The sequence below is a fragment of the Sus scrofa genome, chromosome 3, assembly GCF_054392235.1.
Source record: "Sus scrofa isolate SSC_HxYL_T2T_F1_AM1 chromosome 3, Sscrofa_HxYL_maternal_Yorkshire_Landrace_v2.0, whole genome shotgun sequence".
NCBI classification, from domain to species: domain Eukaryota; kingdom Metazoa; phylum Chordata; class Mammalia; order Artiodactyla; family Suidae; genus Sus; species Sus scrofa.
Window position 1 is genome coordinate 138742295 of NC_139385.1, and position 26814 is coordinate 138769108.

The window sequence follows — 26814 nt, forward strand, 5'->3', positions numbered from 1 at the left end:
TCAACAAAGGTTAGGGTTTGGCAGTCACCCTGGCCCTTTACAAACAGATACGGATTTAGAAAAAGGAGAACATTTTTGAAAAAGATGGTTGGGGAGGGGGCGGACAGCCAACAACGTAACTTATCCTCAGTCAAAATTAAGTTGCACTTCAAAGCCAATGTTTTCACTGAGGACTAGGCTTTAGGTCCTAGGAGCTCACGTTTGGTAAGAAAAGACGTCTTGAGGGGGTGCGTTATTTTGTCATAAAACAAACGCAATGGATGGTCCAAAGCACGTGGCTGGTTTAAAAAATCCAGACTTTCTACAAATCTCTAATTAAAAAAAAAAAAAATAGGAAATAGACAAAGGGTCATTCCCTGTGTCATCAGAAGGAGAGAACAAAAGCTACTGAACCAGTGGTACCTTGGGGTGATTTGCTGGTGTCCTGCTAAGCTATTATTAATAGGGTAATAGCTGCTTCCAGAAGATTATGACAGCACTTGGCTCATTCGATTCCCGTAATGCTAGTTTTTCAGCTTCCCTTCTTCTCCCACCCCCATCCCAAATCTGTGCGAGCAACAGAAAATATTTTTTTTTTGCAAATGGTTTAGTTTGCGATCACCCTGAGGTGTCTTCCATTTCCAAACTGCGCCTGAGGCCAAAATTTCAGCTCTGGAAATATGCCTTATCTGGACTCTAGGTCAAGAAATAAATACGAAACCAGGTGTCTTTTTCAGTCTACTTCCTCATGACAGTCAGGCTGGTGCTGGTCCCTAAAGGTGCATCACTGCCTTCTCTGTGTCGTAAACTTTTCATCAATGGTCTCTACTGCGAAGATGCCTGAAATACATGTCAAGCCATACTTTATCTGCGTATTCTACCGCACAAGATGAATCCCTTTAAATGAGTCCACACATAATAATATTTGAACCTCTCATCCAGAAAGAGAGCAGCCTCAACCAAAATAATCCTCAGCAAACAATTATAAAAACAGGGCAAGCTCTGCCCTGGATTTGCTGATCTGAAATATACTGAGTGGTTTGGTGTGATTTACTTTTTGTTTTTGTTCTTGGAACCACTGTAAAGCTGCAAAGAAAATACAGAAATGTCCCTCATCCGGTGTTCCTTACTCTTCACATCCTACATTACCGCCCTACACTTGTCACGATATTTCTTTAATCGCAAAGGCCAAAAAGCCTATTAGGAAGCACAGTGCTTTCTAGCTTACCGTCCTGATTGCAGTTTCATCCTCTTGATATTTTCTGAGCATTTTTAATTACAGTAATCTGTAATTACCATCAATGATGCAAGGGGCAAAATAACTCCTACAACAATTTTCTCACTCTCAGAGCCAAGCCCGGGAAAAGAAAATGCCGGGACAGCAGAGCACTTCAACTTTTCCCTAAATCTCTCGGAAGTTCTAGCAGGCTGGCCGACTGACACGGTTGAGCGACAGGAGATTACCTGAGAAGTCTCCCTTTACAGCCGCGGAGTGCGTCCCAAAGAGCCCCATAGGCTCCACGGAGCAAAAATCGCCCCGGCTGGGGACACGAAGCCGTCGGCGCGTCAGAGCCACAACCCGCGAGCGGGGCGCCCCGAAGCTCCCTCCGCGTCCCCGGGGCCACAGGAGAGCGGAACCGGGGCACGCCCGTGGGGTGGTGCCCCTGCCCAGGTCGCTGAGGCCGGGGCCCCCAAAGCAGGGCTCTCCCAGGGGGCTTCGGTGGAACAAAGGCGGGGCAGGGGTCCCCAGGGGCAGAGGCCGCGCCGTAGATGAAAGTGGACGGCGAGACGCGCGTCCCCCGCGCTCCCAGCCTGGCATGGGCGCCCCTCGCCTGGCCTCGCACCCTCCCGGCCCTCGCCTCGCGCGCCGGGCCTCGCGGCAGGTGCGGCCGGCCAGGCGGACAGCAGCGGCCCCGGCCGCACGACCCGACTCGCGCGCCGGCGCCCTCACTCACTTGTCGTACTCCTGTGTCATCGCGCTCGCTCGCCGCTGCCGGGCCGCAGAACTGGACTTTCGGGTTGGGACAGTACACCCGATCCGGGGGGAGGAGGCGGCGGCGGCGACGGCGGCGGCGGCGGCGGCGGGTCCGGAGCGGCGGCCCCGACGGGTTGGGTTCGCTTTTCTCGCTCTGAGCCGGCTCCGCGCGGGCAGCGCGCACTGGGCGCCCGAGGAAGGCCTCCCATTGGCTGGCGGCGCGCCCGCACGGGGCGGGTCCTCGGGGCCAGGAGGCCGGCGGGGCTGCCTGATTGGTCGGCGCTCGGGGCGCCGGGGCGGGGTCGACGGGGCCGAGCGGCGCGGGCGGAGGGCCGCGGCGCCGCGTGGCCGCGCTCCGCGTGGCCGCGTCCGTGTGGCGCGCCGGGCGTTCGCGGCCTCCCTCCCTCCTGGACAGGCGAAGCCGCGAGGCTCCCGGCGCGCGCCCGCAGCCCCTCCGCGGGCCTCAGCGAGCCCACCCGAGGGCGGCCAGGCGCTAGGTCTCAGCCCCGCCCCGCGGTCACAGTCCCCCGCCGCCCACCTGCGGGACCGGCCGTGGCCCGGCGCCGCCTTCCCGGGCGCTGGGCGCGCTTCCTTCTGCGCTCGCCCACCCAAGCCCTCTGCTGCCCCGGGGATGGAGCCTCCCCGGCCGGCGTCTGCGCCCCTCCACGTGCCCCGCCGTCCGCCGCTCGGCGGCCTCGGCCACCGTCCCGCCTGGGATCTGCGAAGCGCCCCGCCCTCCTCTGCCCCATTTCACCTCTCAGTCCGCGGCCACTTACTTACGAGGCGCGGGCTTTTCCCCGGGGAAGCTCAGATGTCCCCTCCTTGTCTTGCCCCCAGAAACTGTCCGGCTTCAGAACCACCTGTTCATCCATTTCGGATTGTCCACTAGGTGACAGTCCCTGGAAAACTGCCACAGTCTCCTAACCCGTTTCCCCTGGCGCGGCCAGGTGGGTGCCCACGGAGGGGTCGCCCCAGCCTGGGCTGACCCGCCTCCCTCCGGTGCCTGCTGCCCCCATCCCCCACTCCCCCCGCCCACCAGGCTCGAACTTCCATCTCTGCCTAGCTCTTGGCCCTCTTAGTACCGCATCTGGACTTCACTTCCCCGCTCCACGGCCCTCTCCTCCCCCACTGCCGCCCCTCCCAGCACCCCTAGTGCCATCTCACTCCTCTCGCCATCCAGTTTGCACTGGTTTCCACCGCAACTGCCCTTTCTGAGCTGAAGCTCCCTTCTTCTCCAGGGTCTGCTCATTCGTTCAGCAAATATTACTGAGGTAACTACGCTCTGCCAGGCACTGTTCTAGATGCCAGGGAAACGGCAGCCAACAGAGGGGACAAAATTCCCTGCCTTCCTCCAGCATCCTCCTTGGGGAAACAGACCATAAACCAAAATAAGTACATTGTGTATTAGGTTAGAAAATGGCAGGTTCTGAGGGAGAGAAAAAAAAATCAGGTGGCTGGAGAGGGTGGGGTGGACGAGGCCAGGCCTTTAGGAGGAGGGGACGGGGTGGTCCAGGCGCCTCGCTGCGCTGCTGCCCATAGTGTGGTGGGGCCTCTCTACCTGGTGTGTTCCCTGCAGGCGCCCCGCAGGGCCTGAGCACAGGATAGGGAGACAGGGCCAAGGAGGGAGTGGGGGCAGGGACCTGGTGCGTGGGGCGTGCAGGCCCTTGTACAGACTTTGGTTTTTCCTGACGGAGATGGGGAAGCATTAGAGGGTTTGGGGATGGGCAGTGAACCCACTCATGTTTTACAGGAATTAAGCAGGCTCTTGGGTGGTAAGGGGGACAGATGTGGCAGCAGGGGCACCAGGCCAAAGATAATAATTGCTTGGCTTAGGGTGGTAGGGTGGAGTGGTGAGAAGTGGGTCAAATCCTGGATCTATTCTGCAGGAAGAACCAACTGGGTTTCCTAAAAGAAAAAGAAGGAGGGTCAAAGACGACACGATTTTCCATTCAAAGCTGGGGAGAATGCTTTGCCATTATTGAGATGGGGAAATCTTTAAGTGTAGAAGGACAGGGGTCTCCTTTTGGACATGTCACGTTGCAGATTTTTATGAGAGATCCAGGTGGCTGTATCGTAGATGGTTGGTTGCCTATGGATCTGAGGCCTTGGCGAGAAGTCTGGGTTGAATGGACTTCTGGGAGTCATCAGCACAGAGATGGTCTCGAGAGCCTGGAGATGAGAGGAGATGGATCTCCATGGCGACGGGGGAGGACAGAATGGTACCCACACTGGTTCATGGAGCCTCCAGCACGGAGAGGAAGAAGAAGGTCCTGCAGAGAAGACAGGCCTAGGGGGGATCACTGAGGGAGGAGGAGAATGGAGCCAGGAGGAAGGCGTCAGCCAGGTCACTTGCTGCCCGGAGCTCAAGGGAGATGAGGATTGGACAACACGGAGGCCGTGGGGTCTTTCTTCAGTGCCACCGACCCCTCATCTGTTCCCACCCACCTCTTGCTCCCTGTGTTTCAGGACTCTTGGGACCTTAACCAGAAATCACAGGTACTTCTCACCATCCCCTTCTGCCGTTTCTAGTCTCTGTCCTCTAGCCCTGAATAGGATGCTGGAGCCAGGGAGTCTCTCTTCGTATTCACTAGCTTATTGAAATAAATTGTATTTTTAAAGTGAGCTAACTTTTTAAAAGTTTAAGTAAATGGAGTTCCCCTTGTGGTGCAGTGGAAACGAATCTGACTAGGAGCCATGAGGTTGCAGGTTCGATCCCTGGCTTCGCTCAATGGGTGAAGGATCTGACGTTGCCGTGAGCTGTGGTGTAGGTCGCAGACCAGGCTCAGATCCTGAGTTGCTGTGGCTGTGGTGTAGGCCGGTGGCAACAGCTCGGATTGGCCCCCTAGCCTGGGAACCTCCATATGCCTCGGGTGCAGCCTAAAAAGACAAAAGACAAAAATAAATAAATACATAAAGTAAAAATAAAAGTTTAAGTAAATCATAGTACAGGGGGTCCCTGGATATGGTGCAAATCAGCAGAGTAGAGCTGCGGCCGTGACCCAAGTTGGGAAACCCTGTCTCTTTTACCTCGTCCTTCCGCCTTCCTCTAATCCATCTCCAGATGTGGCCAGGTGACCTTTATAAAGCAGGCAATTTCCATCAGGTCAGGATAAAATCCAGGCTCCTTAGCACGGAGTGGGACCGAACAGCTCAACCTGCCCTTGTGTGATGCTGCGCGTTCCTGCGCCGCTCTCTGTTGAGAACCCCCCCCCAATGCCCCACTCCCCCTCTTCCCGCTTGGCAGCCTCGTCCATTCAACCTTCCAGGCTGGGCTAGGACCGTCATGCCTCCAGGTGGCCTCCCTGGCCTCTAGGCTGAGATAAGTGGCCCATGTGCAACCACAATCCTTGCACACCCCCCATTTCCACATTCCGTTTGCAATACTCCTTTTTCTTTCTTTTTTTATTTTTTTATTTTTTTTGTCTTTTTTTGTCTTTTCGAGGGCCGCTCCCACGGCACATGGAGGTTTCCAGACTAGGGGTTGAATCAGAGCTGTAGCCGCCAGCCTACACCACAGCTACAGCAACGCGGGATCCGAGCCGTGTCTGCAACCTACACCACAGCTCATGGCAACACCGGTTCCTTCACCCACTGAGCAAGGCCAGGGATCAAACCTACAAACTCATGGTTCCTAGTCGGATTCGTTAACCACGGAGCCACGACGGGAACTCCCTTGTCTTTCTCTTTCTGACTTACTTTACTTAGTAGGAGAATCTCTAGCTGCATCCCATGTGGTTGTAAATGGCATGATTTTGTTCTTTCTTATGGCTGAGGCAGGACTCCATTTTCTGTGTGTGTCTGTCTCCACCACAGTGGGAGCTTCTCAAGAGAGCAGGGGTTGCATGGCTTTCCTTTCACGTCCCCCAGCCTCCTGGTGTTCACACGGAGGGTGTCCAGGAACTGTTCCCTGAAGGGACCTGCTCCTCTGCAGCCTCTCTTCTGCCTGTCAGTCTCCTCCCTCCTGTGCCAGGCCTGGGACTGGAGTCACTGACCCTCCTATTACGGAAGATGTATGGCCTCTGGCTTCAGTCCCAGTGCCTGATACACGATAGTCATGAAATCAACATGGGATGAATGAATAAATCGCAAACCACAAAACCAAACATAAGAACCGTAAAGGCCCTAGGTAATTAGAACTTAGATGCATTAAAGAAAAATATTGGGTTTGTTTTCTAAATCCGAATTTTTTTTTTTTTTTTTTTTTTTTTTTTTTTTTTTTGCTTTTTAGGGCTGCACCCACAGCATGTGGAGGTTTCCAGGCTAGGGGTTGATTTGGAGCTGCAACTTCTGGCTTACACCACAGCCACAGCATTGCCAGATTCAAGTAGAGTTTGCGAACTACACACCAGATCCCTGACCCACTGAGCAAAGCCAGGGATTGAACCCCTATCCTTATGTATACTAGTCGGATTTGTTTCTGCTGTGCCACAATGGGAACTCCTGAATATCAGCTTATTTAGTTTGTCTATAAGAGCTCTCTAAAACAGAAGTTAAAATCCATATCTCTGGAGTTCCGGTTGTGGCTCAGAGGGTTACAAACCCAACTAGTGTCCATGAGCATATGGGTTCGATTCCTGGCCTCGCTCAGTGGGTTAAGGACCCAGTGTTGCCATGAGCTGTGGCCACAGGTCACAGACTGCAGCTCAGATACTGCGTTGCTGTGGCTGTGGCGTAGGCCTGCAGCTGCAGCTATGGTTCGACTGCTAGTCTGGGAACTTCCATATCCCTCGGGCGCAGCCCTAAAAAGTAAAAAAAAAAAAAAAGTGTGTATTTGTTTTTAAAAAAAAAATCCGTGACTATGAGCTGTTGGCAATACTTTAAGAAATGTTTTATTCATTTTTATTTATTTATTTATTTTTTGTCTTTTTGCTATTTCTTTGGGCCGCTCTCGCGGCATATGGAGGTTCCCAGGCTAGGGGTTGAATTGGAGCTGTAGCCACTGGCCTACGCCAGAGCCACAGCCACACGGGATCCAAGCCGTGTCTGCAACCTACACCACAGCTCACAGCAACGCCGGATCGTTAATCCACTGAGCAAGGGCAGGGACCGAACCTTCAACCTCATGGTTCCTAGTCGGATTCGTTAACCACTGTGCCACGATGGGAACTCCTATTCATTTTTAAATTATAAAAGTAATACATGAAGGAGTTCCCATCGTGGCGCAGCAGAAACGAATCCGACTAGGACCCATGAGGTTGCAGGTTCGATTCCTGGCCTCGCTCAGTGGGTTAAGGATCCGGCATTGCCGTGAGCTGAGGTGTAGCTCACAGATGCGGCTCACATCTGGCGTTTCTGTGGCTCTGGCTCAGGCTGGTGGCTACAGCTCCCATTAGACCCCTAGCCTGGGAACCTCCACATGCTGCAGTTGCGGCCCTAAAAAAAAAAAAAAGACAGACAAAAAGATAAAAGTAATACATGAAAAAAAAGAAGGAAATGTTGGAGTGCAGAGTCGCCCCTCCTGCACCCCATCCTTCTCCCCAGAGAAAAACACTGTTACCCATTTTTGGGTAACTTTCCAGGTATTTCCCACGCATCCACATAGATGTTTTATTTCTCACACAGGGGGACTCATGCTGTGCTGGGCCCGCCTCAGCTGCTGTCACTTACTATAGGGTCTTCCACATTTTTCATGTCAGCACATGTATAATGACTGCACGTGAATGAAACGGCTGCCTGGGAGTTCCCACTGTGATGCTGTGGTTAAGGATCCAGCACTGCCACAGCTGTGGTGGAGGTCGCAGCTTCGACTCGGTTATCCCCGGCCCAGGGAATGTCCATACGCCATGGGCGCAGCTAAAAAAGGAAAAAATAATGGCTATATATTATTTCTTTGTATTGATGTATGATAACGGGAAAGCCATTAGCGTTTTTATCTCCAGTTTTTCGTAATTACAGAGATTCTGCCACAAACGTCCTTCTAACCATATGCTTTGCACGTTTGATCAGGTTCTGCCATAGGACAAATCCGCAGAAGCGGAGGCGCTGTGGAAAAGGCATATGCACCATTCCCATGTTCTTAGATCTTACCCCATTGTCTTCTAAAAGGCTGCCCCTTCTGGACTCCTACCCACGGGATAGGGCCTTGTCTAAAGTGCCCACCCCCTGCCCGCACCACCAACCAGGGGCATCTTCAGACTTTGCTTTGCTGGTCTGCCAGACAAAAAGTAGTGTCTCATTGTTTTTATTTGCATTTTTAAAAATTGTGAGTTGTTTGGCAATGACATTTTTAAGCTCCAGGCTAGGGTCATTTTTTATCATTGCGATGCTTTCCCAGGTCAGAGCTTCAGAGTAGGGAAGGCATTAGGGACCCCTTTCCCCACGGGAGGTTCTCACTGAATTGTGGAAATAAAGAGGCCAGGTGGGAGGTGGATTGGGAAAGTCAAGACCTGGATTCTAGCCCAGGTCCTACTGACCTGCAAGCTGACCTCCGTGGCGTCACTTCCCTCGGGACCTCAGGAAAAGGAAGGCGCTGCACAGGTCACCTGCTCCCTGCCAGCTCCACTGTCCCCCGACTCTAGGAATGGTTGCTAACAATCGTTCCGATCTTAGCTGCCCGCTATTAATAGACTCAAGTCCAAGATCCTAAGCCTGGCATTCCACTCCCGCCCCACTGGGCCCCAACATACGCTTTCAGATTGATGTCCCAGTGAAAAGCCCCCAGGGCCCTGGACCCCATCGCAGAGCTCCCTGAATGCGTCCTGCAGTTTCGAGCCCCTGGCCGCCTCTGCTGGTCCTGCATCTCGCCACCCCAGCCCGGTGTCACCTTTCGAGGCCAGCCTCCAATGCCCTCTCCTGCAGGAAGCCTCCCCGTCCCAGAGGGTTCGCCCCCAGCTCCCTGGCTACCATTTATTCGACCACGCATCACAAGCGTCTCTGCCTTTTCTTTCATTCATTCAGTTCTGCGTGAGTGGGAGGGAACAGCTTTACGTCCATCAGACCTGGATTCAACACTCAGAGCTGCCTCCTCTTTCTACCTTGGCAGCAGTGCCCAGTTTTCTCCTCTGTCAGTGAGGAACACAGCATCACGTTTCATGGAGTTAAAAAGGATCGCGCGGGCGAAGAAGCTCACGCTGTGCCTGGCTCAGACCCTGGGTGGTTGGCGTCCATTCTCCTTAGAGATCAGAGGGCCGGAGCCCTGTCCATTCCCTCCAAGGACTTGTCTGTTGGCCATGCCACCTAATCGTGGGCTCGTCCCAGGAAGGGACCTCCTCCTGATGAAACAGCCTGCGCTGACGGGCCAGCCGAGGCACCTGCCAGACGATGGGGCAGCCTCCGTGCCTGACAGCCAAGAATCTCTACCAGCCGGTTCACCAGAGCCCTGGAGGCGTGCCCTGTTTACCAGTGCCTCTTGGGTGACATGAAAGTCTTCCTCTCTGGACAGACGGGGTGGGGAGTCTCCACCCTTGCCTCCCAGCTCTGTGACTTAGGAAAGTCATGGCACTTCCGAGCTTCAGTTTCCTCGGCCTGGGAATATGAGATCGTGACCCCTCTCACCAAGGGTTGACTGGATTTGTTTGTTTTGTGTTGTGAAAAGTGTTTCAAGCAGGGAGGTCCCGTCATGGCGCAGCGGAAGCAAAACCAACTAGTATCCATGAGGATGCAGGTTCAATCCCTGGCCTCGATCAGTGGGTCGGGGAACCCGCGGTGCCATGAGCTGTGGTGTAGGTCGCAGATGTGGCTCAAATCCCCTGTTGCTGTGGCTGTGGTGTCGGCCGGCAGCTGCAGCTCCAATTCAGCCCCTAGCCTGGGAACCTCCATGTGCCGCAGGTGTGGCCCTAAAAAGCAAAGAAAAAGAAAGAAAGAAATTGTTTCATGAATGCCAGACCTATTAGAACTCAATTTATTAAATATTTCATTGCCCCATTTTCCTCACTATATGATAAGCTGCTTAAAGAACAGAAACTATATGTCATTTTTTTGGTGGGGGGGAATGCTGCACCCAGGGCATATGGAGGTTCCTAGGCTAGGGGTCTCACTGGAGCTGCAGCCGCCAGCCTACACCACAGCCACAGCAACGCTGGATCCTTAACCCACTGAGGGGGACCAGGGATCGAACCCGCATCCTCATAGATACTAGTTGGGTTCGTTAACTGCTGAGCCATGACGGGAACTCCTATATGTCCTATTTTTAAAAAATCCCTCATCGTCTAGCACAGGCATCAGCACGTTACACAGGATCGATAACTCACGAAGGATGGTAGGGACGGTAACGTTTGTCCGGCGGTTTCCGTGGTCAGAGCGACGGCGGCACACCCGCGCTTAGCTGAGTCTTAAAGCAGCCCTTTGAAGCAGCCAGGGTTAAGTACACGGAGGAACAAGGTCCCGAGATCCAATGACACCTTCAAAGTCTCACAGCCAGCAAACTGAGGACATGAACCCAGGCGTCCTATTTCCAGACCCCCCACTGTCCCTCTAGGTGGCATGTGAGAGTTTCTGCCTGATATTCTGGGTGTCTCCTGGAGCCAGACCACAGAGCAGTCTGGACACTTTTAATGTGGCCGAGCCACGGGCAGGGGGCTCCTAGTGACAGCATCTGGCTTGGGAGATGGTGTTTGACTGTCCTCTAAGTTGGTTCTCAAGCTCCACGTTTTGGCAGCCACACGCTCTCCTTTCCGACGATGCCCTTGCTGGCACTGCTGGGACCAGGCTGGCTCCTGGCGGCTCGGGCCCTCCCCCACCCCACCCACCTGTCAGGCCAGTGTGACTGCAGGCTCGGGTGGGTCCTGCCGACTGCCTGGCACTCGACCCAAACCCTCTCCCTGGTTCTGAATGGAGGCGGAAAGAAGCTGGGTCGGTTGGGTGCCACCCTCTGCCTGGCAACAAGAGCCCAGATCGCTCACATTCTTCTCTTACAGCTTCACTGCCCATCGATCATGCCATGAAGGCGCAACAATTGCAACAGAGCTGTCAGCAAACTGTCGGCTCAGGAACACTGGTCTTAACCTCCAGGAAACCTCTCTCGCCTGTGACTCACGCCGTGGGAGGAGGAGTCATGATGCTTTACTGCCACTTCAAGAAAACGTCCCAGACAAGGAGCTGGGAGGCTGTGGCTCTGCTCGCTGGCTCACATAGTCTTCCAAGAAAAGGTGTCCAGCGGTAAAACATCTCCAACCATAAAATAATACCCATTTAAAATTGTCATGGAGTTCCCATTGTAGCTCCGTGGGTTAAGAACCTGGCTAGTATCCATGAGGACGCCAGTTCAATCCCTGGCCTCACTCAGTGGGTTAAGGATCCGGCGTTGCCGTGAGCTGTGGTGTAAGTCCCAGATGTGGCTTGGATCCTGCGTTGCTGTGGCTGTGTTGTAGGCCGGCAGTTGCAGCTCTGATTGGACTCCTAGCCTGGGAACTTCCATATGCCATGGGTGTGGACCTAAAAAGCAACAACAACAATGATGATGATGATAATAATAATTAATAAAATTGCTGTAGCATCTCATCACATTTCAATGCACAAGCGATATTATTCTCACTTAACAGTGGGAAACCAGGAAAGAGGGATTAAGTCACTTGCTCAAAGTTGACCTTTCGTGACCTTGATTGTTATGTGTCGATACACTCACTCACTTTGGTGTATCTCTTCTACTTTGTTTTTGGCCCCGCCCGGAGGCAGCCAGAAGTTCCCAGGCCAGGGATGGAACCTGTGCCACAGCCGTGACAAGGCCAGATCCTGAACCCTCTGCACTTCAGGAGGACTCCTGTATGTATTTTCGAAACCATGAGACTGTCAGTTCCCGTATCTGGACTTTTGAGTTACGTCTGTCCGTGGGGATCAGAGAAGGGAAAATCTGGGTGTCAGAGGGAGAAGGAGAAAATAAGAGAACTTTGCAATGAGCAGCGAGGGAAAAGCAGAAGCAGGCCCCGAAGGGTCTCCCGTAAGGGGGCGGAACTGGTGTATGTTTGGTCTGAAATTACTGTGGCCTCGCTATGGAAATGGGCGGCGGGGGGCGGGGGGGGGGAGCAACTGGGCGTCACCTACTTAGTCCTCCTCCATCCTTTTATTTTATTTTAATGATTTTTAGTTTTTCCATTATAGTTGGTTTACAGTGTTCCATCAATTTCTACTGTGCACAATGCTTTTATTTTATTTTTGTTTTCTTTTGTCTTTTTAGGGCCGCACCTGCGGCCTACGGAAGTTCCCAGGCTGGGGGTTGAATCAGAGCTACAGATGCCAGTCTACACCACAGCCACAGCCACGCCAGATCTGAGCCGCATCTGCGACCTACACCACAGCTCATGGCAACGCTGGATCCTTAACCCACTGAACAAGGCTGGGGATTGAACCCACATCCTCGTGGATAGTGCTAGGGTTTGCTAGCCACTGAGCCATGACAGAAATCCTATTTTCTTTTTCTTTTTTTTTTTTTGTGTGTGTCTTTTTAGGGCCATACCCTCAGCCTATGGAAGTCCTTAGGCTAGGGGTCAAATCAAAGCTACAGCTGCTGGCCTACGCCACAGCCACAGCAATGCCAGGTCCAAAATATGCTTCTTCTTTGGTATGTTGCCCACATTATTTATGTTTGTGAACTCTGTTTTCCACATAAGGTCTCGAGGGTCTTTTTTTTTTTTTTCCTTTTTTTAGGGCTGCACCTGTGGCACATGGAGGTTCCCAGGCTAGGGGACAAATTAGAGCTGCAGCTACCGGCCTACACCACAGCTGCAGCAACACCAGATGCAAGCCGCATCTTCAACCTCCAGTGCAGCTCGCGGCAAGACCAGATCCTTAACCCACTGAGCGGGGCTGGGGATGGAATTCTCATCCTCGTGGATACTAGTCAGGTTCTCAACCTGCTGAGCCACGATGGGAACTCCAAGGTCTCAAGCGTCTGAGCCTGAGTCTCCCTCCCAGCCCTCGGTGTCCACGCACACGCCTGACTCACAGTCTGGCAGCCACATGGCTCCTTCTGGAGCCCCAGGCACTTGGCGCCGGTGCTGTAAATGCCCTAATGATGTGTGCGCCCTGCACTTTGGGAAGGATGGGTTCTGTCTGGGGAGCCGAGGTGGGGAAAGTGGAGGAGATGGGGTTTGAGCAGGCTTCATCGAGGAGGAAGAAAGGTTCTCCTGAGCGGAGGGAGGCCACTCCTGACAGAGTAGAGCCCAGGGAAGGGGAGCCGATTGCCCAAGAAGGAGGGGCAGGGCCAGGGTGTGACCAGGGAAGCTTATGTGGGAGCCACCGTCTAATGGAGCCCAGGCCAAGCCATCAGGTTGTAGGCAGCGGGGAGCCACTGAGGGCTTTTGAGCCTCAGAGTGTTATCACATCTATTTTTGGAAAGGCACTGGCAGAGGAATGAGGCATGTTTGCAGAGGTGAGAGGTTTTGCAACCTACCAGGCGAGAGGTGATGGGGGCCTGAGCTGGGCGGTAGCTGGGTGGACAGAGGACTGGGGACTGGCCTGAGAGGTACTTGGTGGGGGAACCGCCCGGGCTGAGCGATGGATGAGATGCTGGGGTGACAGGGAGGGCTTAGAGCTGGGCGAGGAGTGGAATGGTGCTGTGGTTGAGAGATGGGGGGACACGGAGGCCAGACAGGTGTGGGGGGAGGCTCGGCGAGGGCGTTGGTGGGGATGGACGCCAGTCACCCAGGCTGATGCTTTCCCCTTCCTGTAGGGTTTGGGTTCCTTAGATTCCAAGCTGACATCATCGGGGTGAGGTCCTCGGGAAACAGCACTGTAAGTTGGCAAAGCCCACAGATTCCGGCGCGCGAGGCTCCCCAGGACGGGAACGTCTCCACGTCCTTAGCTACTACAAGAACCGAATGAGGCGATTTGTGTCAAGTGCTTAGAACAGTGCCTGGCACATGCTGGGCACTAGATAGATATTGGATGAGGCCACAGGTGCACTGTGGGTAAAAGTTATGCCCGTGTCCCCCTTCAATTTGATTCAGAACCGACGTTTGAAAGGCAAACAACTGAGTTCATTAAGTAGCGATCATTGCACCACAAGTAACTAAGAACTTAGCTTTTTGTAATTTTCCCTTTATCATCACTAGTTTCATCAAAGGCACTTTATTTATTTATTTTGGCTGCACCCGGGGCATGTGCACAGTCTGGACCAGGGATTGGACCTGTGCCACAGCAGCGACCCACGCCACTGCAGCGACAATGCTGGATCCTTAACCTGCTGTGCCACAGAGAACTCCAAAGGCATTTATTGAACGTGAATCTAGGGTTCCATACGGAGCCATGAGAAACAGCCCCCCCCCGCCCCGCCCCGTCTCAAAGTCTTCCTGCCTAGGTAGGGCAACAGCAGCAGCTAAACTAAATGCCCCCAATAGGTTATGCTGGGGGTGTAGAGAAATCGAAAGAACGGAGCGCCCCTGACGCCTCTTCAGACAGAGGGCGGATGCAACGGGTGGAGGTCAGGGAGGCGGGAGGCTGGGTGGTGGGTCGTTCCTGCCCTCTGTGCCTGGGGATGGGCGCTGGGGTGCAGGGTGATAAAATGCTGACTGTGAAGCCAACCACCCTCTCTGGTCCCCGGGCAGTGCTGCGGTGGGGCGGCAGGGGCCCCGGCTGTGCTCTGCACAAGCCCCATCTGGATGGACGCAGGTCCCCGTCCTGCGCGCTCTAAGACACCGGGGGTGGATGGGCGTGGAGAGGGGTTGACACGTGCAAACTGTGGATGGACGAGTGGGGCGTGGGAGAGGACGCCCCCACCCGAGGGCCCAGCTGGGGGACTGCTTAGGGTGCCAGGGAGATTTTGATTTTAGTCTAGTGTGGATTTCCAAGGAGACAAAGGTGAAAATAAGAAACATGTTTTATAATATTTTCTCCTCTAACATGGTAAAAAGAAAAAATTTCCCCTGCTTTCATTTTGGGATTTTTCAAATTCAGAGACCACCTTTTTTCATTTTAGGTAAAGTTTAACTTAATCATTTCATCTGGCTTAACATGGACAACAATGAGGACAAAAGATAATTACATTTAAGTGGTATTCTAACTTAAAAATTCCTCTGGGAGTATCTGTGAGTCACCCTGCTCAACTCAAATATCCATAAAACACGTACTAATTGTTCCAGAAGGAAATCACCGATGCAGAGGGCAAAAGGCCAAGGGAGCTGAAACAGCAGGCTCTTAATTTATGGTCAATAAAAGGACTCTTGTGTGAGTTCTTCTCAAGTCAGAGAGTATTTGTCAGGTTAAGTCTGGCACCCAAATCATTTGATGCTTAAAAACTTCACGAGGGCACAAAACAAGGGAACCTACACTAAGGGGCTTCTGGAAAACACTGTGTGAGACTTAACACTGTGAATTTACTCAGCTTCCAAGAAGGCAGAGGCATTTTACATTTTAAAATGTCACCGGCTACCTACTCAAGATAAAAATACACACTTTTAAATTAAAGTTAACTCTGCAGTATATAACAACTCAGAACTTTTACAGCTGCCGCACTTTGCAAATTCTAGTCAAGATTGTCCTTGAGACGCAGAAATAATGCTCCTTCTCTTCTAAGCAGTCCAGCTTTCTGAGCCAATAGAGGGTTGAATTCGTACTGCTTTAAAAAAATTTTTTAAGTGGCTTTGTGCCAATGGGGGGCGGGGGAGCAGAACACAAAGATGACAAAGAACTACAGACGCTCCACAGGTCACTGCCCGGCCTCCTTCCTTTGGGCTACAGCAGTGCCACTTGCGAGCGGCAGTGACAGGCCTGCTGCTTTCCGTCTGAGAGAAATGCTACCCTTCGCTGCGATCAGGCGCCCGTGGCTCCTCGCCCTGCGAACTGTCAGTACGTTCCCGTAAGAATGTTGACGGATCCGAGGCAAGAGGAGCCAAAGCTGGCAGGTGAAAAGCATCCCCGCTCCTTTTCAGTCTGACACAGCATCTCCGACTAAATGCCTAAAGAAACCTGCATTTTTTGAAGGATTAAAAAAACAACCCCCCGCCCAAGCCAACACAACTATGCTCAAAGTGTATGAGCTGTCTGACTAATGCACTCTTTGGGCCCATGTTCTGTATTCTTGTGGGAGGAGATGCTCATTGGGCTCTCCCTGATTTAAATTTCTAAAGACAAATGTTAACATGTTTAAAGTTTTTGCTTTTATCGACTGCGAGCGAACCTTTAAAGGCTAGAGTTGTGGATGGCTGCATTCATCTACACACATTAAATGAGAAAGCATTTAGAGTGTTCTGTAAGCAGAGAGGCGCTTGAGCACTGTCTCACCACTGGGCTTTCCACAATGTTTTGATAATCTAAGACAATTCAACACAGGAAATTTAGGGAGTTTCCCCGGTGGCCTAGTGGATAAGGATCCGGTGTTGTCCCCGCTGTAGTACCAGTTCGATTCCTGGCCCAGGAACTTTTCTGCATGCCATGGGTGTGGCCCAAAGAATAAGGAAAACGACTGTGAAATTTAGTCAGTTTCAGCACGTGTATTCTATATTTGCATGGCCATGAGCTTAGACTGATCATTGAGAGACAAAATAATTTGAGGACTCCCCCCCCACACCCCGCCTCCGAAGTAGCGGCTACTGGATTCTATTTCCAGCCCCTAGAAGACCTGACTCACCCGATTACAACAGTTAGTGGACCTGAGACCATGTGAAATCCTCCTTGGCTCTATTTCCCCTTAGGGTAGAGTCACCTCAATCATGAAATTACGTTTCACTGCAGTGGTAAGTAATTTAATTAAAAAACCCAAAATTTGTTCGTAAGAGAGATTCCATCCAAACCAGCAAGCCACTTGTCACTCTAGAGGCAAAATAATGTATTTCTTCCCTGAAAGGGTAATCAACTGGAGAAAATTTGATTCCCACTCTCGGCAGGGGCAGCCTGCCGGGCCCCCGGCTCCCCCTAACCCTTCAGGCGGTGTAGACCTTGCCCTCTGCTAGCTCCTATCGGGGGCTACTTGTACAGCCACTGTGGCACTCAGCCTGCTTCTGCCTGACTTCCTAGCTGTCCTCTGCAGTTTAGAAACAGTTGAGGCAAGTATTGAGGGCTGGAGGGTGCCCTGTGCCAACATGGGTGGGTGAGGGCAGCACAGGAGTAGCTGCCCAGTCTCCAAAGCAGCCCCCGCAGGTGGAAGGGTCCAGAGGTATCTCCACGCTCCCATGGCTCAGGAGGAAGGCGGCTGGTGGAGCCGAGTGCCAGGGGCCTTGTGGATGGCCCGGGGCCAGTGGTTCTCACTTCTGTGTGTATCAGAACCAGCTGGAAGGTCTGCTAGCAAATTCCACTCTTTATTCAACTGAGGTGCCATAGCGCTTCTAACCAGGGTGCTGATTCCAGAAAATTCAAGTAAATATTCAAATAATTTTCCAGATCAGATCCTTGGAAAGCAGCTTTTTAAGTTATAGAAAGATGTTTCTTATATAGCCCCCCAGCCCCACCCCTGAGCAGAGGCGCTGCAACAATTGGGTTCTCTGCAGAGCTGCGCGGGCTTCCATCAGGTGGCTGCACCATACCCTTCACCTGGTGATGGCCCTTCGGCTGCTCAAGATGCCAAGCGTATCTGCGTATAAGCCTTCGTGGGGAAAAATGCTGTTATCTTTCTGAGTAGATGCCTAGAAACAGAATGGCCGGATCATAGACATATTTTTCACTTTTGAGAAACTACCAAACTCTTCTACTGTGCTCGTACCATTTTCCATTCCCACCGGCAGTTGGGAGCACAGCTGCTTCCAATCCTTGTCAATACTGTGGACAGTCTTGTAACATTTGAGTCATTTGTGTGTGTATTGGTCTCTCCTTCTGGTTTTAACTTCATTTTCCTAATAACTAACGATATTGAGCGAGCACCTTCAAAGCGCTTATCTGTTCTCTGTATATTTTCTTTGGTGAAGCATCTGCTTCAATCTGCCCATTTTTAATTGGATTGTTTGCTTCTTATTGAACTGTAAGAATTATTTGTATAGATGAAGTCCTTTATCAGATATATTTTGCACATATTTTGCCCAGCTAGTGGCTTAAATTTTCATTCTTTTGAACAGCAAAGCTTTCCCAAGAAGAAATAGATAACCTCAATAACCTGATAGATAATAAAGACCCTGGACCTGTAGCTGAAAACCTCCCCACAAAGACGACCTTTTCAACCCAGACCCAATGAGCTTCAGGCAGTCCCCACTTGCTAACAAATTCCATACACTTAAAAATACTGAGACAGACTGCTCAAAGCTAGGAAAGGTTTTGGGTTACCCACAAAGAAGGATTATTAATAAGGGAGGAAAGAGAAGTGAAAAATAAGGTTTTGCATCCATTTCAACCTTATGAATGACCTTTAAGCCTAACCAAGAAACGTTACTTCTTTAGGAGTGAAGGCATTCACAGCTCAAACTATTCACCCACAGGAGACAGACCAGCGCAGTGAGAACATTCGATCTTTAGAGCCTTGTTCAGCGCTGGAGTCTGGGTCTAGCATGTGCCTGCAACATACACGCTGCTCGATAGGGGTTTATTGCATGAATAAACAAACCAAATCAGAATGCCGCGTTTCCAACACACGTACTTCTAATACATATACAAAATTATAATGTTTAGATCTTGGATCCATCTGGGATTTACTCTGGGGTATAAAGAGTAAGGAAATAATCCAGTTTAAAAAGCAAATTTAGCTTTCAAATACAACGAAAACAAATTTCTGAATGCCATTTCCACGCCACTGCTATTTTAACAATGAGAACATTCACAATTTAAAAAATAAATTCAAAGTTCACCTCTTTTCCAGTAAACATTTTACACGCAGTTTAATACATATGTATGTATATATGTGTGTGTCTATGTATGTACATGTGTGCAATTAAATGCTATTTTTCACCATTCTCTGGAATGCATATTACAATTTGACATTATTATCACTATTAAAATATTTCTGGAAGTTCCTCTGTGGCAGAGCGGGTTGAGGATCTGGCATTGCCATGACTGTGGCACAGGTTCCATCCCCGGCCCAGGAAATTCCACATATCATGGGTGCACCCCTCCTCCCGCCCCAATTTTTCCATTTGTTTTTTCTCAACTTTTTCTCGCTTTTCTGGATCTTGAAGATTTCTTTGTTGTTTTAGTGTATTTTGTTTTAAAAAGTCTCTTTTCAATCAAGCTTACTTCTTCATGGAGAAGGGAGGTCTTTATTCTTAGCAAGAAGGAGAAGAGATTTAGTATAAACTGATAACTCTGAGAAAAATTCGATTCTTCATAGGTTGTCACATGTTTGCAATAGCTAGAAGGGAAGAAAAAGGAAGAGGTTACATTTAAAGGGTCATTTAGAAACGTATGGCTCTATCCCGTGAACACCCCAAATAACTTAACAAATATGTATATGGTGAGGCTTCAAATACAAACACACTCTGAATTGGAAGGAAACCTGGAACCATCAGGAAGGAAATCTCAACTTTAGCAAGGAGAAAATCTTAGCACTGTCCCTGTCCCTGGCCACCACGCAGGGGACACAGGTGGCACAGAGCCGGGTGTCACACCTCCTCCTCCAGTCTAGGTGGGTCAAGGCAAACAAAAGCACGAAGGGGGAGAGATTCTGGACATATTTTGAAACAGACAAACAAACAAAATAATCCCCAACCCCCATCCAAAATAAGACACCAGACTGAATAAATAATGTACGTTGCAATTTTGTATGCGTTACAGAAAGAAGTGTTTACAAAGTGATTTTGCTAGTTTGGAAGTAGGAGACCCTGAATCTGATGAAATCTGTAACTACCATCCAATCTCCCAAACACTAACTGAAACTGCTCACTAACTCGACCAAGCTGTCTACACCGGGGCAGCAGAACATGTAAGGGATATTATGGGCTGTAATCAGCCACATCTAGACAAGGGGAAATTGCTCAGGACACATGACCTGCATTACTCAATACGTAAATTACAAGGGGGAAGAAAAGAGATAACGGGGGAATTTATGAACCCAGACGCTCAAGGGAGATCTCGACCACCTGCCAGGTATGGACTTTCCTCGGATTCTGAGTTATTTAAAAAATGACGCGACAATCAGGACAATCTAGACACTTGACGGACGCTTGACGTTAAGGAACTACCGCGAGTCTTTTACGTCTGATGAAGGAGAGGCTGCCGTGCGGGACCCGCACCCTCACCGCCTGCGAGTACAGGGGAAGGAGCGAGCGGGACGCGGGCGAAGCTGGGCTGGACACGCTGGCAGCTGCTGGAGTGGGGTGGCGATGGCTACGGGGGTCACTGCGCTGTGCTCGCTACTTTGGACGGTACTTGGGACGTCCCGCAACACAGGGGTTTTAAACCCGGTTCACCGTATCCAGGTACTGGGACTGTACACCGCACACGGCCCTAAATTCCTGAGAGAATGTTTCTGTTTGGACCACCGACCTCTGTGGTGACCAAGGATAACGAACCATTCCTGGTTCTTTCATCTGTGAAACAGGAAAAAACAACGACATCTCCTCACAGGATGGCAGAGGACTGAATGAGAATATATAGTAAGCACTTCCCCAGTGGTTGGCACACGGCAAGGGCTCAAAAATATTCACTTTCCCTACACGCCTTTAAAGGTGATTTTTTAAAATTTCCACTTAAAATCTTAAGGCTACTTTAATAATATGCCAAAAAAGCTATGGCCTACTATGTTTACTGCTAGGCGATGTAAAAGCCTCAATTGTTTCTGTGCTGATTGTTTTAATGGAAACAAAATATATAGGGATTCTCACAAAAAAAGAAGAGCCTCTTGGCTTTTCTTCTTCTCTAATTTCACTTTATTTTATTTTCTCTTTTGTCTTTTGTCTTTTTAGGGCCGCACCCATGGCATATGAAGGTTCCCAGGCTAGGGGTCCAATCGGAACTGCAGCTGCCGGCCTACACCACAGCCACAGCCACTGGGATCCGAGCCACGTCTGTGACCTACACCATAGCTCACGGCAACACTGGATCCTTAACCCACTGAGTGAGGCCAGGGCTCGAACCCACATCCTCATGGTTGCTAGTCGGGTTTGTTAACCACCGAGCCACAACAGGAACTCCCTTCTTATCTAATTTTAAATTTTAGCTATATTAAGAGAGATTCTTTCAGACAGTATTATCCAAGGAGGGGAAAATGACGTTTCCCTTACGTAGGGACTCTAGGGAAAGCTCTACTTTTACAAGAGAAAGATAAGAAAAGGTATACAAAGCATTTGCTAACGTAAGGACTTTTCATTTCTAAGCTGAATCAATAATAGTATCTTTTAGGGTATACATTCCTTATCATAAACTCAGAAAATTATCCTAAAGTTGTAAGCGATAAAATCAAATATACGATAATTTACATTGATTAGGAAAGTTAGCTCCACCTCAGACAAGAAGGATCAACCGCCCGGCGGGTCTGGAGGCTCATGCAGCCTCCCCCTCAGTTCTCGAGGCTTCGGGGTTCTCACAGTTACTCTGCAGTACAGTGTCTGTCTCTTCCGAACCCTCAAAATGAGCCCTTCAGCGTGACAAGGTTCTCCACATAGCTGAAGATCTGCTCTCTTAAGCACCAAAACCTTTCGTTTTAACCATTTGGGGTGGAAATCTTTAAAAACTGAGTTATACATTATTTGGTTATCTTAGAGCACATTCAACATGTTCTTTTAAAGCGCTTATATTACATGGTGACAAGTTATCCACTTTTATAGTGGTAAGAAGAACAAACCCCACGAGTGCACACAATTTGGGACCATGCTCCACCCTCGAACTGGGACTCGGTCAGGCTTGCTTGGTTCTGGGCAGTGATCCCGTGTCTCTGAAGGGCCATCTGAATTCTTTGGTCTGCTTCTCTGCCAGTCCCTACACTGTCTGTCAAAGGAGTAGCACCACATTTGCTGTCAGGACGCTTATCAGCAGAGTAGCTCTCAGTCTCTCTCCTACTCAGTTCCTCTTGAAGAGGAAACTGGAAATCAGACAGCTCAGACACACAGACACACACACATACACACACACACACACACCCCTCTGGGCAGTGTGTGCGGGCTCCGAGTTAGGGGCTAAGGGGTATCCTGAGAAAAGCGTATAGTTTTAGTCATGGACTTGGTGACCTTTTTACTAAGATTGGCTAAACCCTTTTTTGCTCACCCTGTGGTTCTAGGCTGTAGTCTAAATAGACAAGGTGGCGGTCCCCGCTGTAGCACAATGGGTTAAGGAGCCGACAACAGCTCTGCAGCCACTCAGGCTGCTGCTGAGGCGCAGGTTTGATCCCCAGCCTGGTGCAGTGGGTTAAGGATCTGGCCCTGCTGCAGCTGTGCCGTAGGTGCAGTGGGTTAAGAATCTGGCCCAGCTGCAGCTCAGATTCGATCCCTGGCCCAGGAACTTCCACATGCTGCGGGTGTGGCCCAAATAAAAAATAAGTAGATTAAAAATAAATAGGCAAAGGTAACCGGACAGCTTGGGTGCTCAAAGTTACGGCATCGCTGGTGCCGTGCTCCGCCGTCAAATGCACGCAGGGAAAAACATCTCGACAATTTCACCTCTGACTCCATCAATGTCTCTTTATAACTAACCGTCTTCTATTACAGTATTAAACCCATGAAGAACATCTAAACTTTGGATCATGTAAAAAGCATGAAGGTGTCGCCCCCACCCCAACTCCTCCAGAACCAGCTCTGCAGGCAGAAGAGCAACAGCGCCTCAGGTCCCAACTTCCCGGTCCTATGGGGCGCGGTGGGGATGGGGACGGAGCCCGCCAGCCAGCATCATAGCTTTTCCCTTCCACTTGATGAAACCGTAAATCTTGAAGAAGCCACTGCACTGACCCCTCGAAGGACTGTATCGCCCTCAGATGCAGAGCTGACCCGGGGGTTGGGATTCTGGCCTTTCGCTGCTGCTGTTAAGACAGGGACACTCCTTAACCACTCCAGACTCCGCTAAACTTTTTTTAAGCAGTAAACTGTAATGCGGATGACTTCATTTCATTGTCTTCTATTGTGTTTTCTACACTGTACTCATCTTCGATTGATATTCAACTCCGGAAGTTAAATTCTAATAAACATCATTTTGTTAAATCACGGTGATCATTTACTGCGCATTTACTGTGTGACAGACACACCCAACTCGTTTAACTCTCCTAAAACCATACGAGGAAGCTTCTGTCTTCCATTCATTCACTCGACAAACACTTAGGAGTTTCTGTTGGGCTCAGTGGTGAACGAACCCAACTAGGACCCATAAGGACGCAGGTTTGATCCCTGGCCTTGCTCGGTGAGTTAAGGAACCAGTGTTGCCGGGAGCTGTGGTGCAGGTCATAGACGCAGCTTGGATCCTGTGTGGCTGTGGCTGTGCTGTAGGCCGGCAGCTGCAGCTCTGATTTGACCCCTTGCCTGGGAACCTCCATGTGCATCGGGGACAGCCCTAAAAAGACAAAAACCAACCAACCAACCGTAGTGAGCACCTACTATGTGCCAAGCCCTGTTCTGTGGGAAGGCAGATGAATACACGGAATAAATACATAATCACACAACACATTCCCTCGTGACGCGAGCTATAAGGAAAAAGAAAGAACAAGCAAGGGGGACAGAGAGTGATGAGGTGTGTGTGTGGGTGTGTGGGCGTGGGTGAGGGTGACGGCTGGTGATATTTCAGACATGATGGTTAAGAAAGGCCTCTCTGAAGAAGTGAAATCTGAGCAAAAACCTGCAAGTGAGCCCATGTAGAGACAGAGCAGAAGAGCGTTCCAGGCTGAAGGTATGACATGTGCCCAGACCCGCCATGGAGTGTGTCAGGCAAGTTCAGGAAGAGCCAGGAGGCTGGTGTGAACAGGGGTGGTGAGCAAGAGAAGAGGGGGGCAGGGGAGGTCAGAGAACAGAGGGGGTCTCCCGACTTCACTCTGAAATGAGACGGGAGCCGCCAGGGGTTTTGAGAAGAGGAGCCAGGTCAGCATCGCCCCTCGCTTCCCAATCAGGGCAGCAGAGCTGGGGAGCTGGAGCACAGCTTGCGCACCACCAGCAGGGCTGGGATGCGGGCAGCTGCATTCGCCAGCGCATCCCCTGCACGACTGTGGGGACCTGCCCTGGGGACGATGCCTGCGTCGATGTGTAAGGAGGTCGGTGTAAAGACCTAAGGTCTCAATGAGAAATGTCTTTATGATCTAAAACTTCATCCTGCTTTGCTGACGTATCATTGACACACAAGCTATGTAAGTTTAAGGCTATAACAGGATGATTTTTTTTTTTAAATCATTTTGGCTGCACCTGCAGCATGGGAAAGTTTCTGGGCCAGGGATTGAACCCACGCCACAGCAGTGACCTGAGCCACTGCAGTGACAACGCCAGATTTTAAGCTGCTGAGCTGCAAGGGAACGCCACAACAGGATGATTTGATAGTGTCTATACTGTGAAATGAGTACCACAACAATCAAAGGCAGTTAACACCTCCATCCCTAACACTCATAAACGAGGCTCAGTGTGTAATTCTGATGGTTTTGATTATAAGCTCACCATCTTCTAATCCCATCAAACAACCTACCTGGCTCTCATTACAGCCTGACTCCTTTAGAAGATATCCAGCCTATTTTTTTTAATTAGCAAAGAATACTACTTCACGCCAAACGAAAGATTTCGTCTTTTTTTTTAAATCCTGTCATTTCTTTCTTTTTCTTTTCTTTTTTTTTTTTTTTTAGGGCACACCCGTGGCATATGGAGGTTCCCAGGCTAGGGGTCGAATCGGAGCTACAGCTGCTGGCCTACACCACAGCCACAGCAATGCTGGATCCCAGCCGCGTCTGTGACCTACACCACAGCTCGTGGTAATGCAGGATCCTTAACCCACTGATCGAGGCCAAGGCTTGAACCCATCATAGCCTCATGGATGCTAGTCAGATTTGTTTCCACTGAGCTAGATGGGTGCCCCCATCCCGTGCTTTTTTTTTTTTTGGTCTTTTTGCTATTTCTTGGGCCGTTCCCGCGGCATACGGAGGTTACCAGGCTAGGGGTCCAATCGGAGCTGTAGCCCCCGGCCTACACCACAGCTACAGCCACTCGGGATCTGAGCCGCGTCTGCGACCTACACTCCAGCTCACACTCCAGCTCACGGCAACGCCAGATCGTTAACCCATTGAGCAAGGGCAGGGACTGAACCCGCAACCTCATGGTTCCTAGTCGGATTCGTTAACCACTGCGCCACGATGGGCGCTCCTACTCCGGGATTTCTAAGAGCATCACACACACCTTCTACAGAATTTCTGGGTACTCAGCCAGTACAGGGAATTCTTGGTTGTCAGTGACTGGCCTTTCTGCTTCAGGACCCCCTGGAGGCTGTGTTCATGGAAACAGGTTCTATCACTGTCCTCTGCTGTCCAGTTGAACTGAAAACTTGAAGGGCTTCTTTTTTCAACACTGGGCGTGGAATCAATCAGTGTGCTAAATTGTTTTTGTAGACTCACCACCATTTCTGGAAGGAAGGGAAAAAAAGAAAAGGAATGAAATAAAAACTAATGTCAAATCACAAATAAAGACTGCAGATTACCTGACAGTAAGGTACCAGAGCTGGCGTCTTAGTTTTGACAAATGTACAGCAAATGAAAGGCAAGAGGGTAACACTGAGAGGAAACGGGAACTGGACGAGGGGCGCCCCGAAAGTCAACTTGGAAAGGTTTCAAACAGTAAATTTTATGCCATCTATATTTTAACACAAGTCTTAAAAAGAATGAGAACGACAACCAAAAGCAGTTCTCCAAATGAAGGGTCTGAAAGTCACAGACACACAGCATTTCAGATTTTGTGGGAACTTAACTTCCGTTTGGAGTGAGACACTGCTCCTGAACTAGACACTGAAATTTCTTTCGGAGGTGGCGTTCCTTGGGAGTGCGCTTTGGCGCCTTGTTAACGCAGTGGGGAAGCACGTCTGTGTCTCCCTTCAGGTCAAGACACCCAGCTTTTCCGCCACTGTGCTGCTGCTCGGCGGCGACGGGAGGAAGTCCGACTCACCTCTTCTTTTATAGACCACTGGTTTGTCGATGGCTGAGTGGTAGAGTGGCCTTTCACTTTTCCATAGATACCTGTGAACGCAGAAAACCACTTGGAGCAGGGCGGAGAAGAGATGACCCCAACACGCTTACGACGACCCCTGAAACTCCTGAGACTCGGGTAGAAGGACCTCCTGCAGGACACAGGTCTCTACAGAGGGTACGACCCAGAGGTAAGCAAGGAGCACCGCAGGAGGCAGCAGTCGCAGCCGACAGAAGGCCCTGCTCCGCCCCAAAGCCTCCCAGAGGCCACACGATCCCCAAGAAGCCATTCGTTACATAAAACCGCAGCAGCGGTGTCCCTCCCCGTGAAATCCCCTTGCTGTCCTCTCAAAGTGAAGCCGCCTGAGACATAACCGCTGCCCCCGGCCCTGGCCGCGCGGCGGCCTGCAGATGCTGCCGACCTGTCAGCACCCCGGAGCGGGCACCTCTCGGCGGCCGAGGGGCAATCACCTAACAGGCGGGGCCTTCCCGAAAACCCTGAGTGAGCTGGACTTGAACGAACCACACAACACGCCAACTGTTCAGAGGGCTTGCCGTTTGTGATTCGTTCAAATACCTTTCCGTTACGTATTTTACCAAATAATAAAAGTGACAATATACCCAAGGCAAAAAAAAAATCTCTAAAAATACAGACGTTCCCTAAAGATTCTAACCCCACTCCCTAGATAAACCCACTGTTACAAATTCCTCACGAATACCTAATACAGACAGATTCTCTTATGGATTTATAGTAAACCCCTGTACGGGTGGCAACCATGCCACAGTCAAGGAGGCCGTATCGCCTCCTTGGGGTCACCTGCCCGGAAGATGGGGAAGGTGGGTGGTCTGAGAAACGCTCTCTCTAGAACCTTCCTTAAAAATTTACTTTACTTCTTCCCCCAACTGCAAAAGCTACACAAGACAGAGGCCCACTATCAAGTCCTCATATTTCCTCCAGGATGTCACCAAGTCTATTTCCACCGGGACGCCTGCCTCGTCCAGCCTT

At 50.7% G+C, this 26814-nt stretch overlaps 2 protein-coding genes across 15 annotated transcripts in view; both read right to left on the reverse strand.

The window, feature by feature from the left end:
* Positions 1-2110, reverse strand: part of GRHL1 (grainyhead like transcription factor 1) — a 48306-nt gene extending 46196 nt beyond the window's left edge. For all 8 annotated transcript variants that reach the window (XM_021087857.2, XM_085019982.1, XM_021087855.2 and 5 more), the window contains exon 1: positions 1935-2110. In XM_021087857.2, the coding sequence (XP_020943516.2) occupies positions 1935-1954 (20 nt within the window). In that variant the 5' untranslated portion in view covers positions 1955-2110. The remainder of the gene's footprint in view (positions 1-1934) is intronic.
* Positions 2111-18316: 16206 nt separating this feature from the next.
* Positions 18317-26814, reverse strand: part of TAF1B (TATA-box binding protein associated factor, RNA polymerase I subunit B) — a 58915-nt gene continuing 50417 nt past the window's right edge. For 6 of the 7 annotated variants that reach the window (XM_021087860.2, XM_021087858.2, XM_085019987.1 and 3 more), the window contains 3 exons: positions 25789-25859; positions 25030-25252; positions 18317-19094 (listed from right to left, as the gene is read on the reverse strand). In XM_021087860.2, the coding sequence (XP_020943519.1) occupies positions 25241-25252; positions 25789-25859 (83 nt within the window). In that variant the 3' untranslated portion in view covers positions 18317-19094; positions 25030-25240. Of the gene's footprint in view, positions 19095-25029; positions 25253-25584; positions 25860-26814 lie in introns of those variants that run through there. The other variant, XM_085019986.1, reaches the window with a different exon arrangement.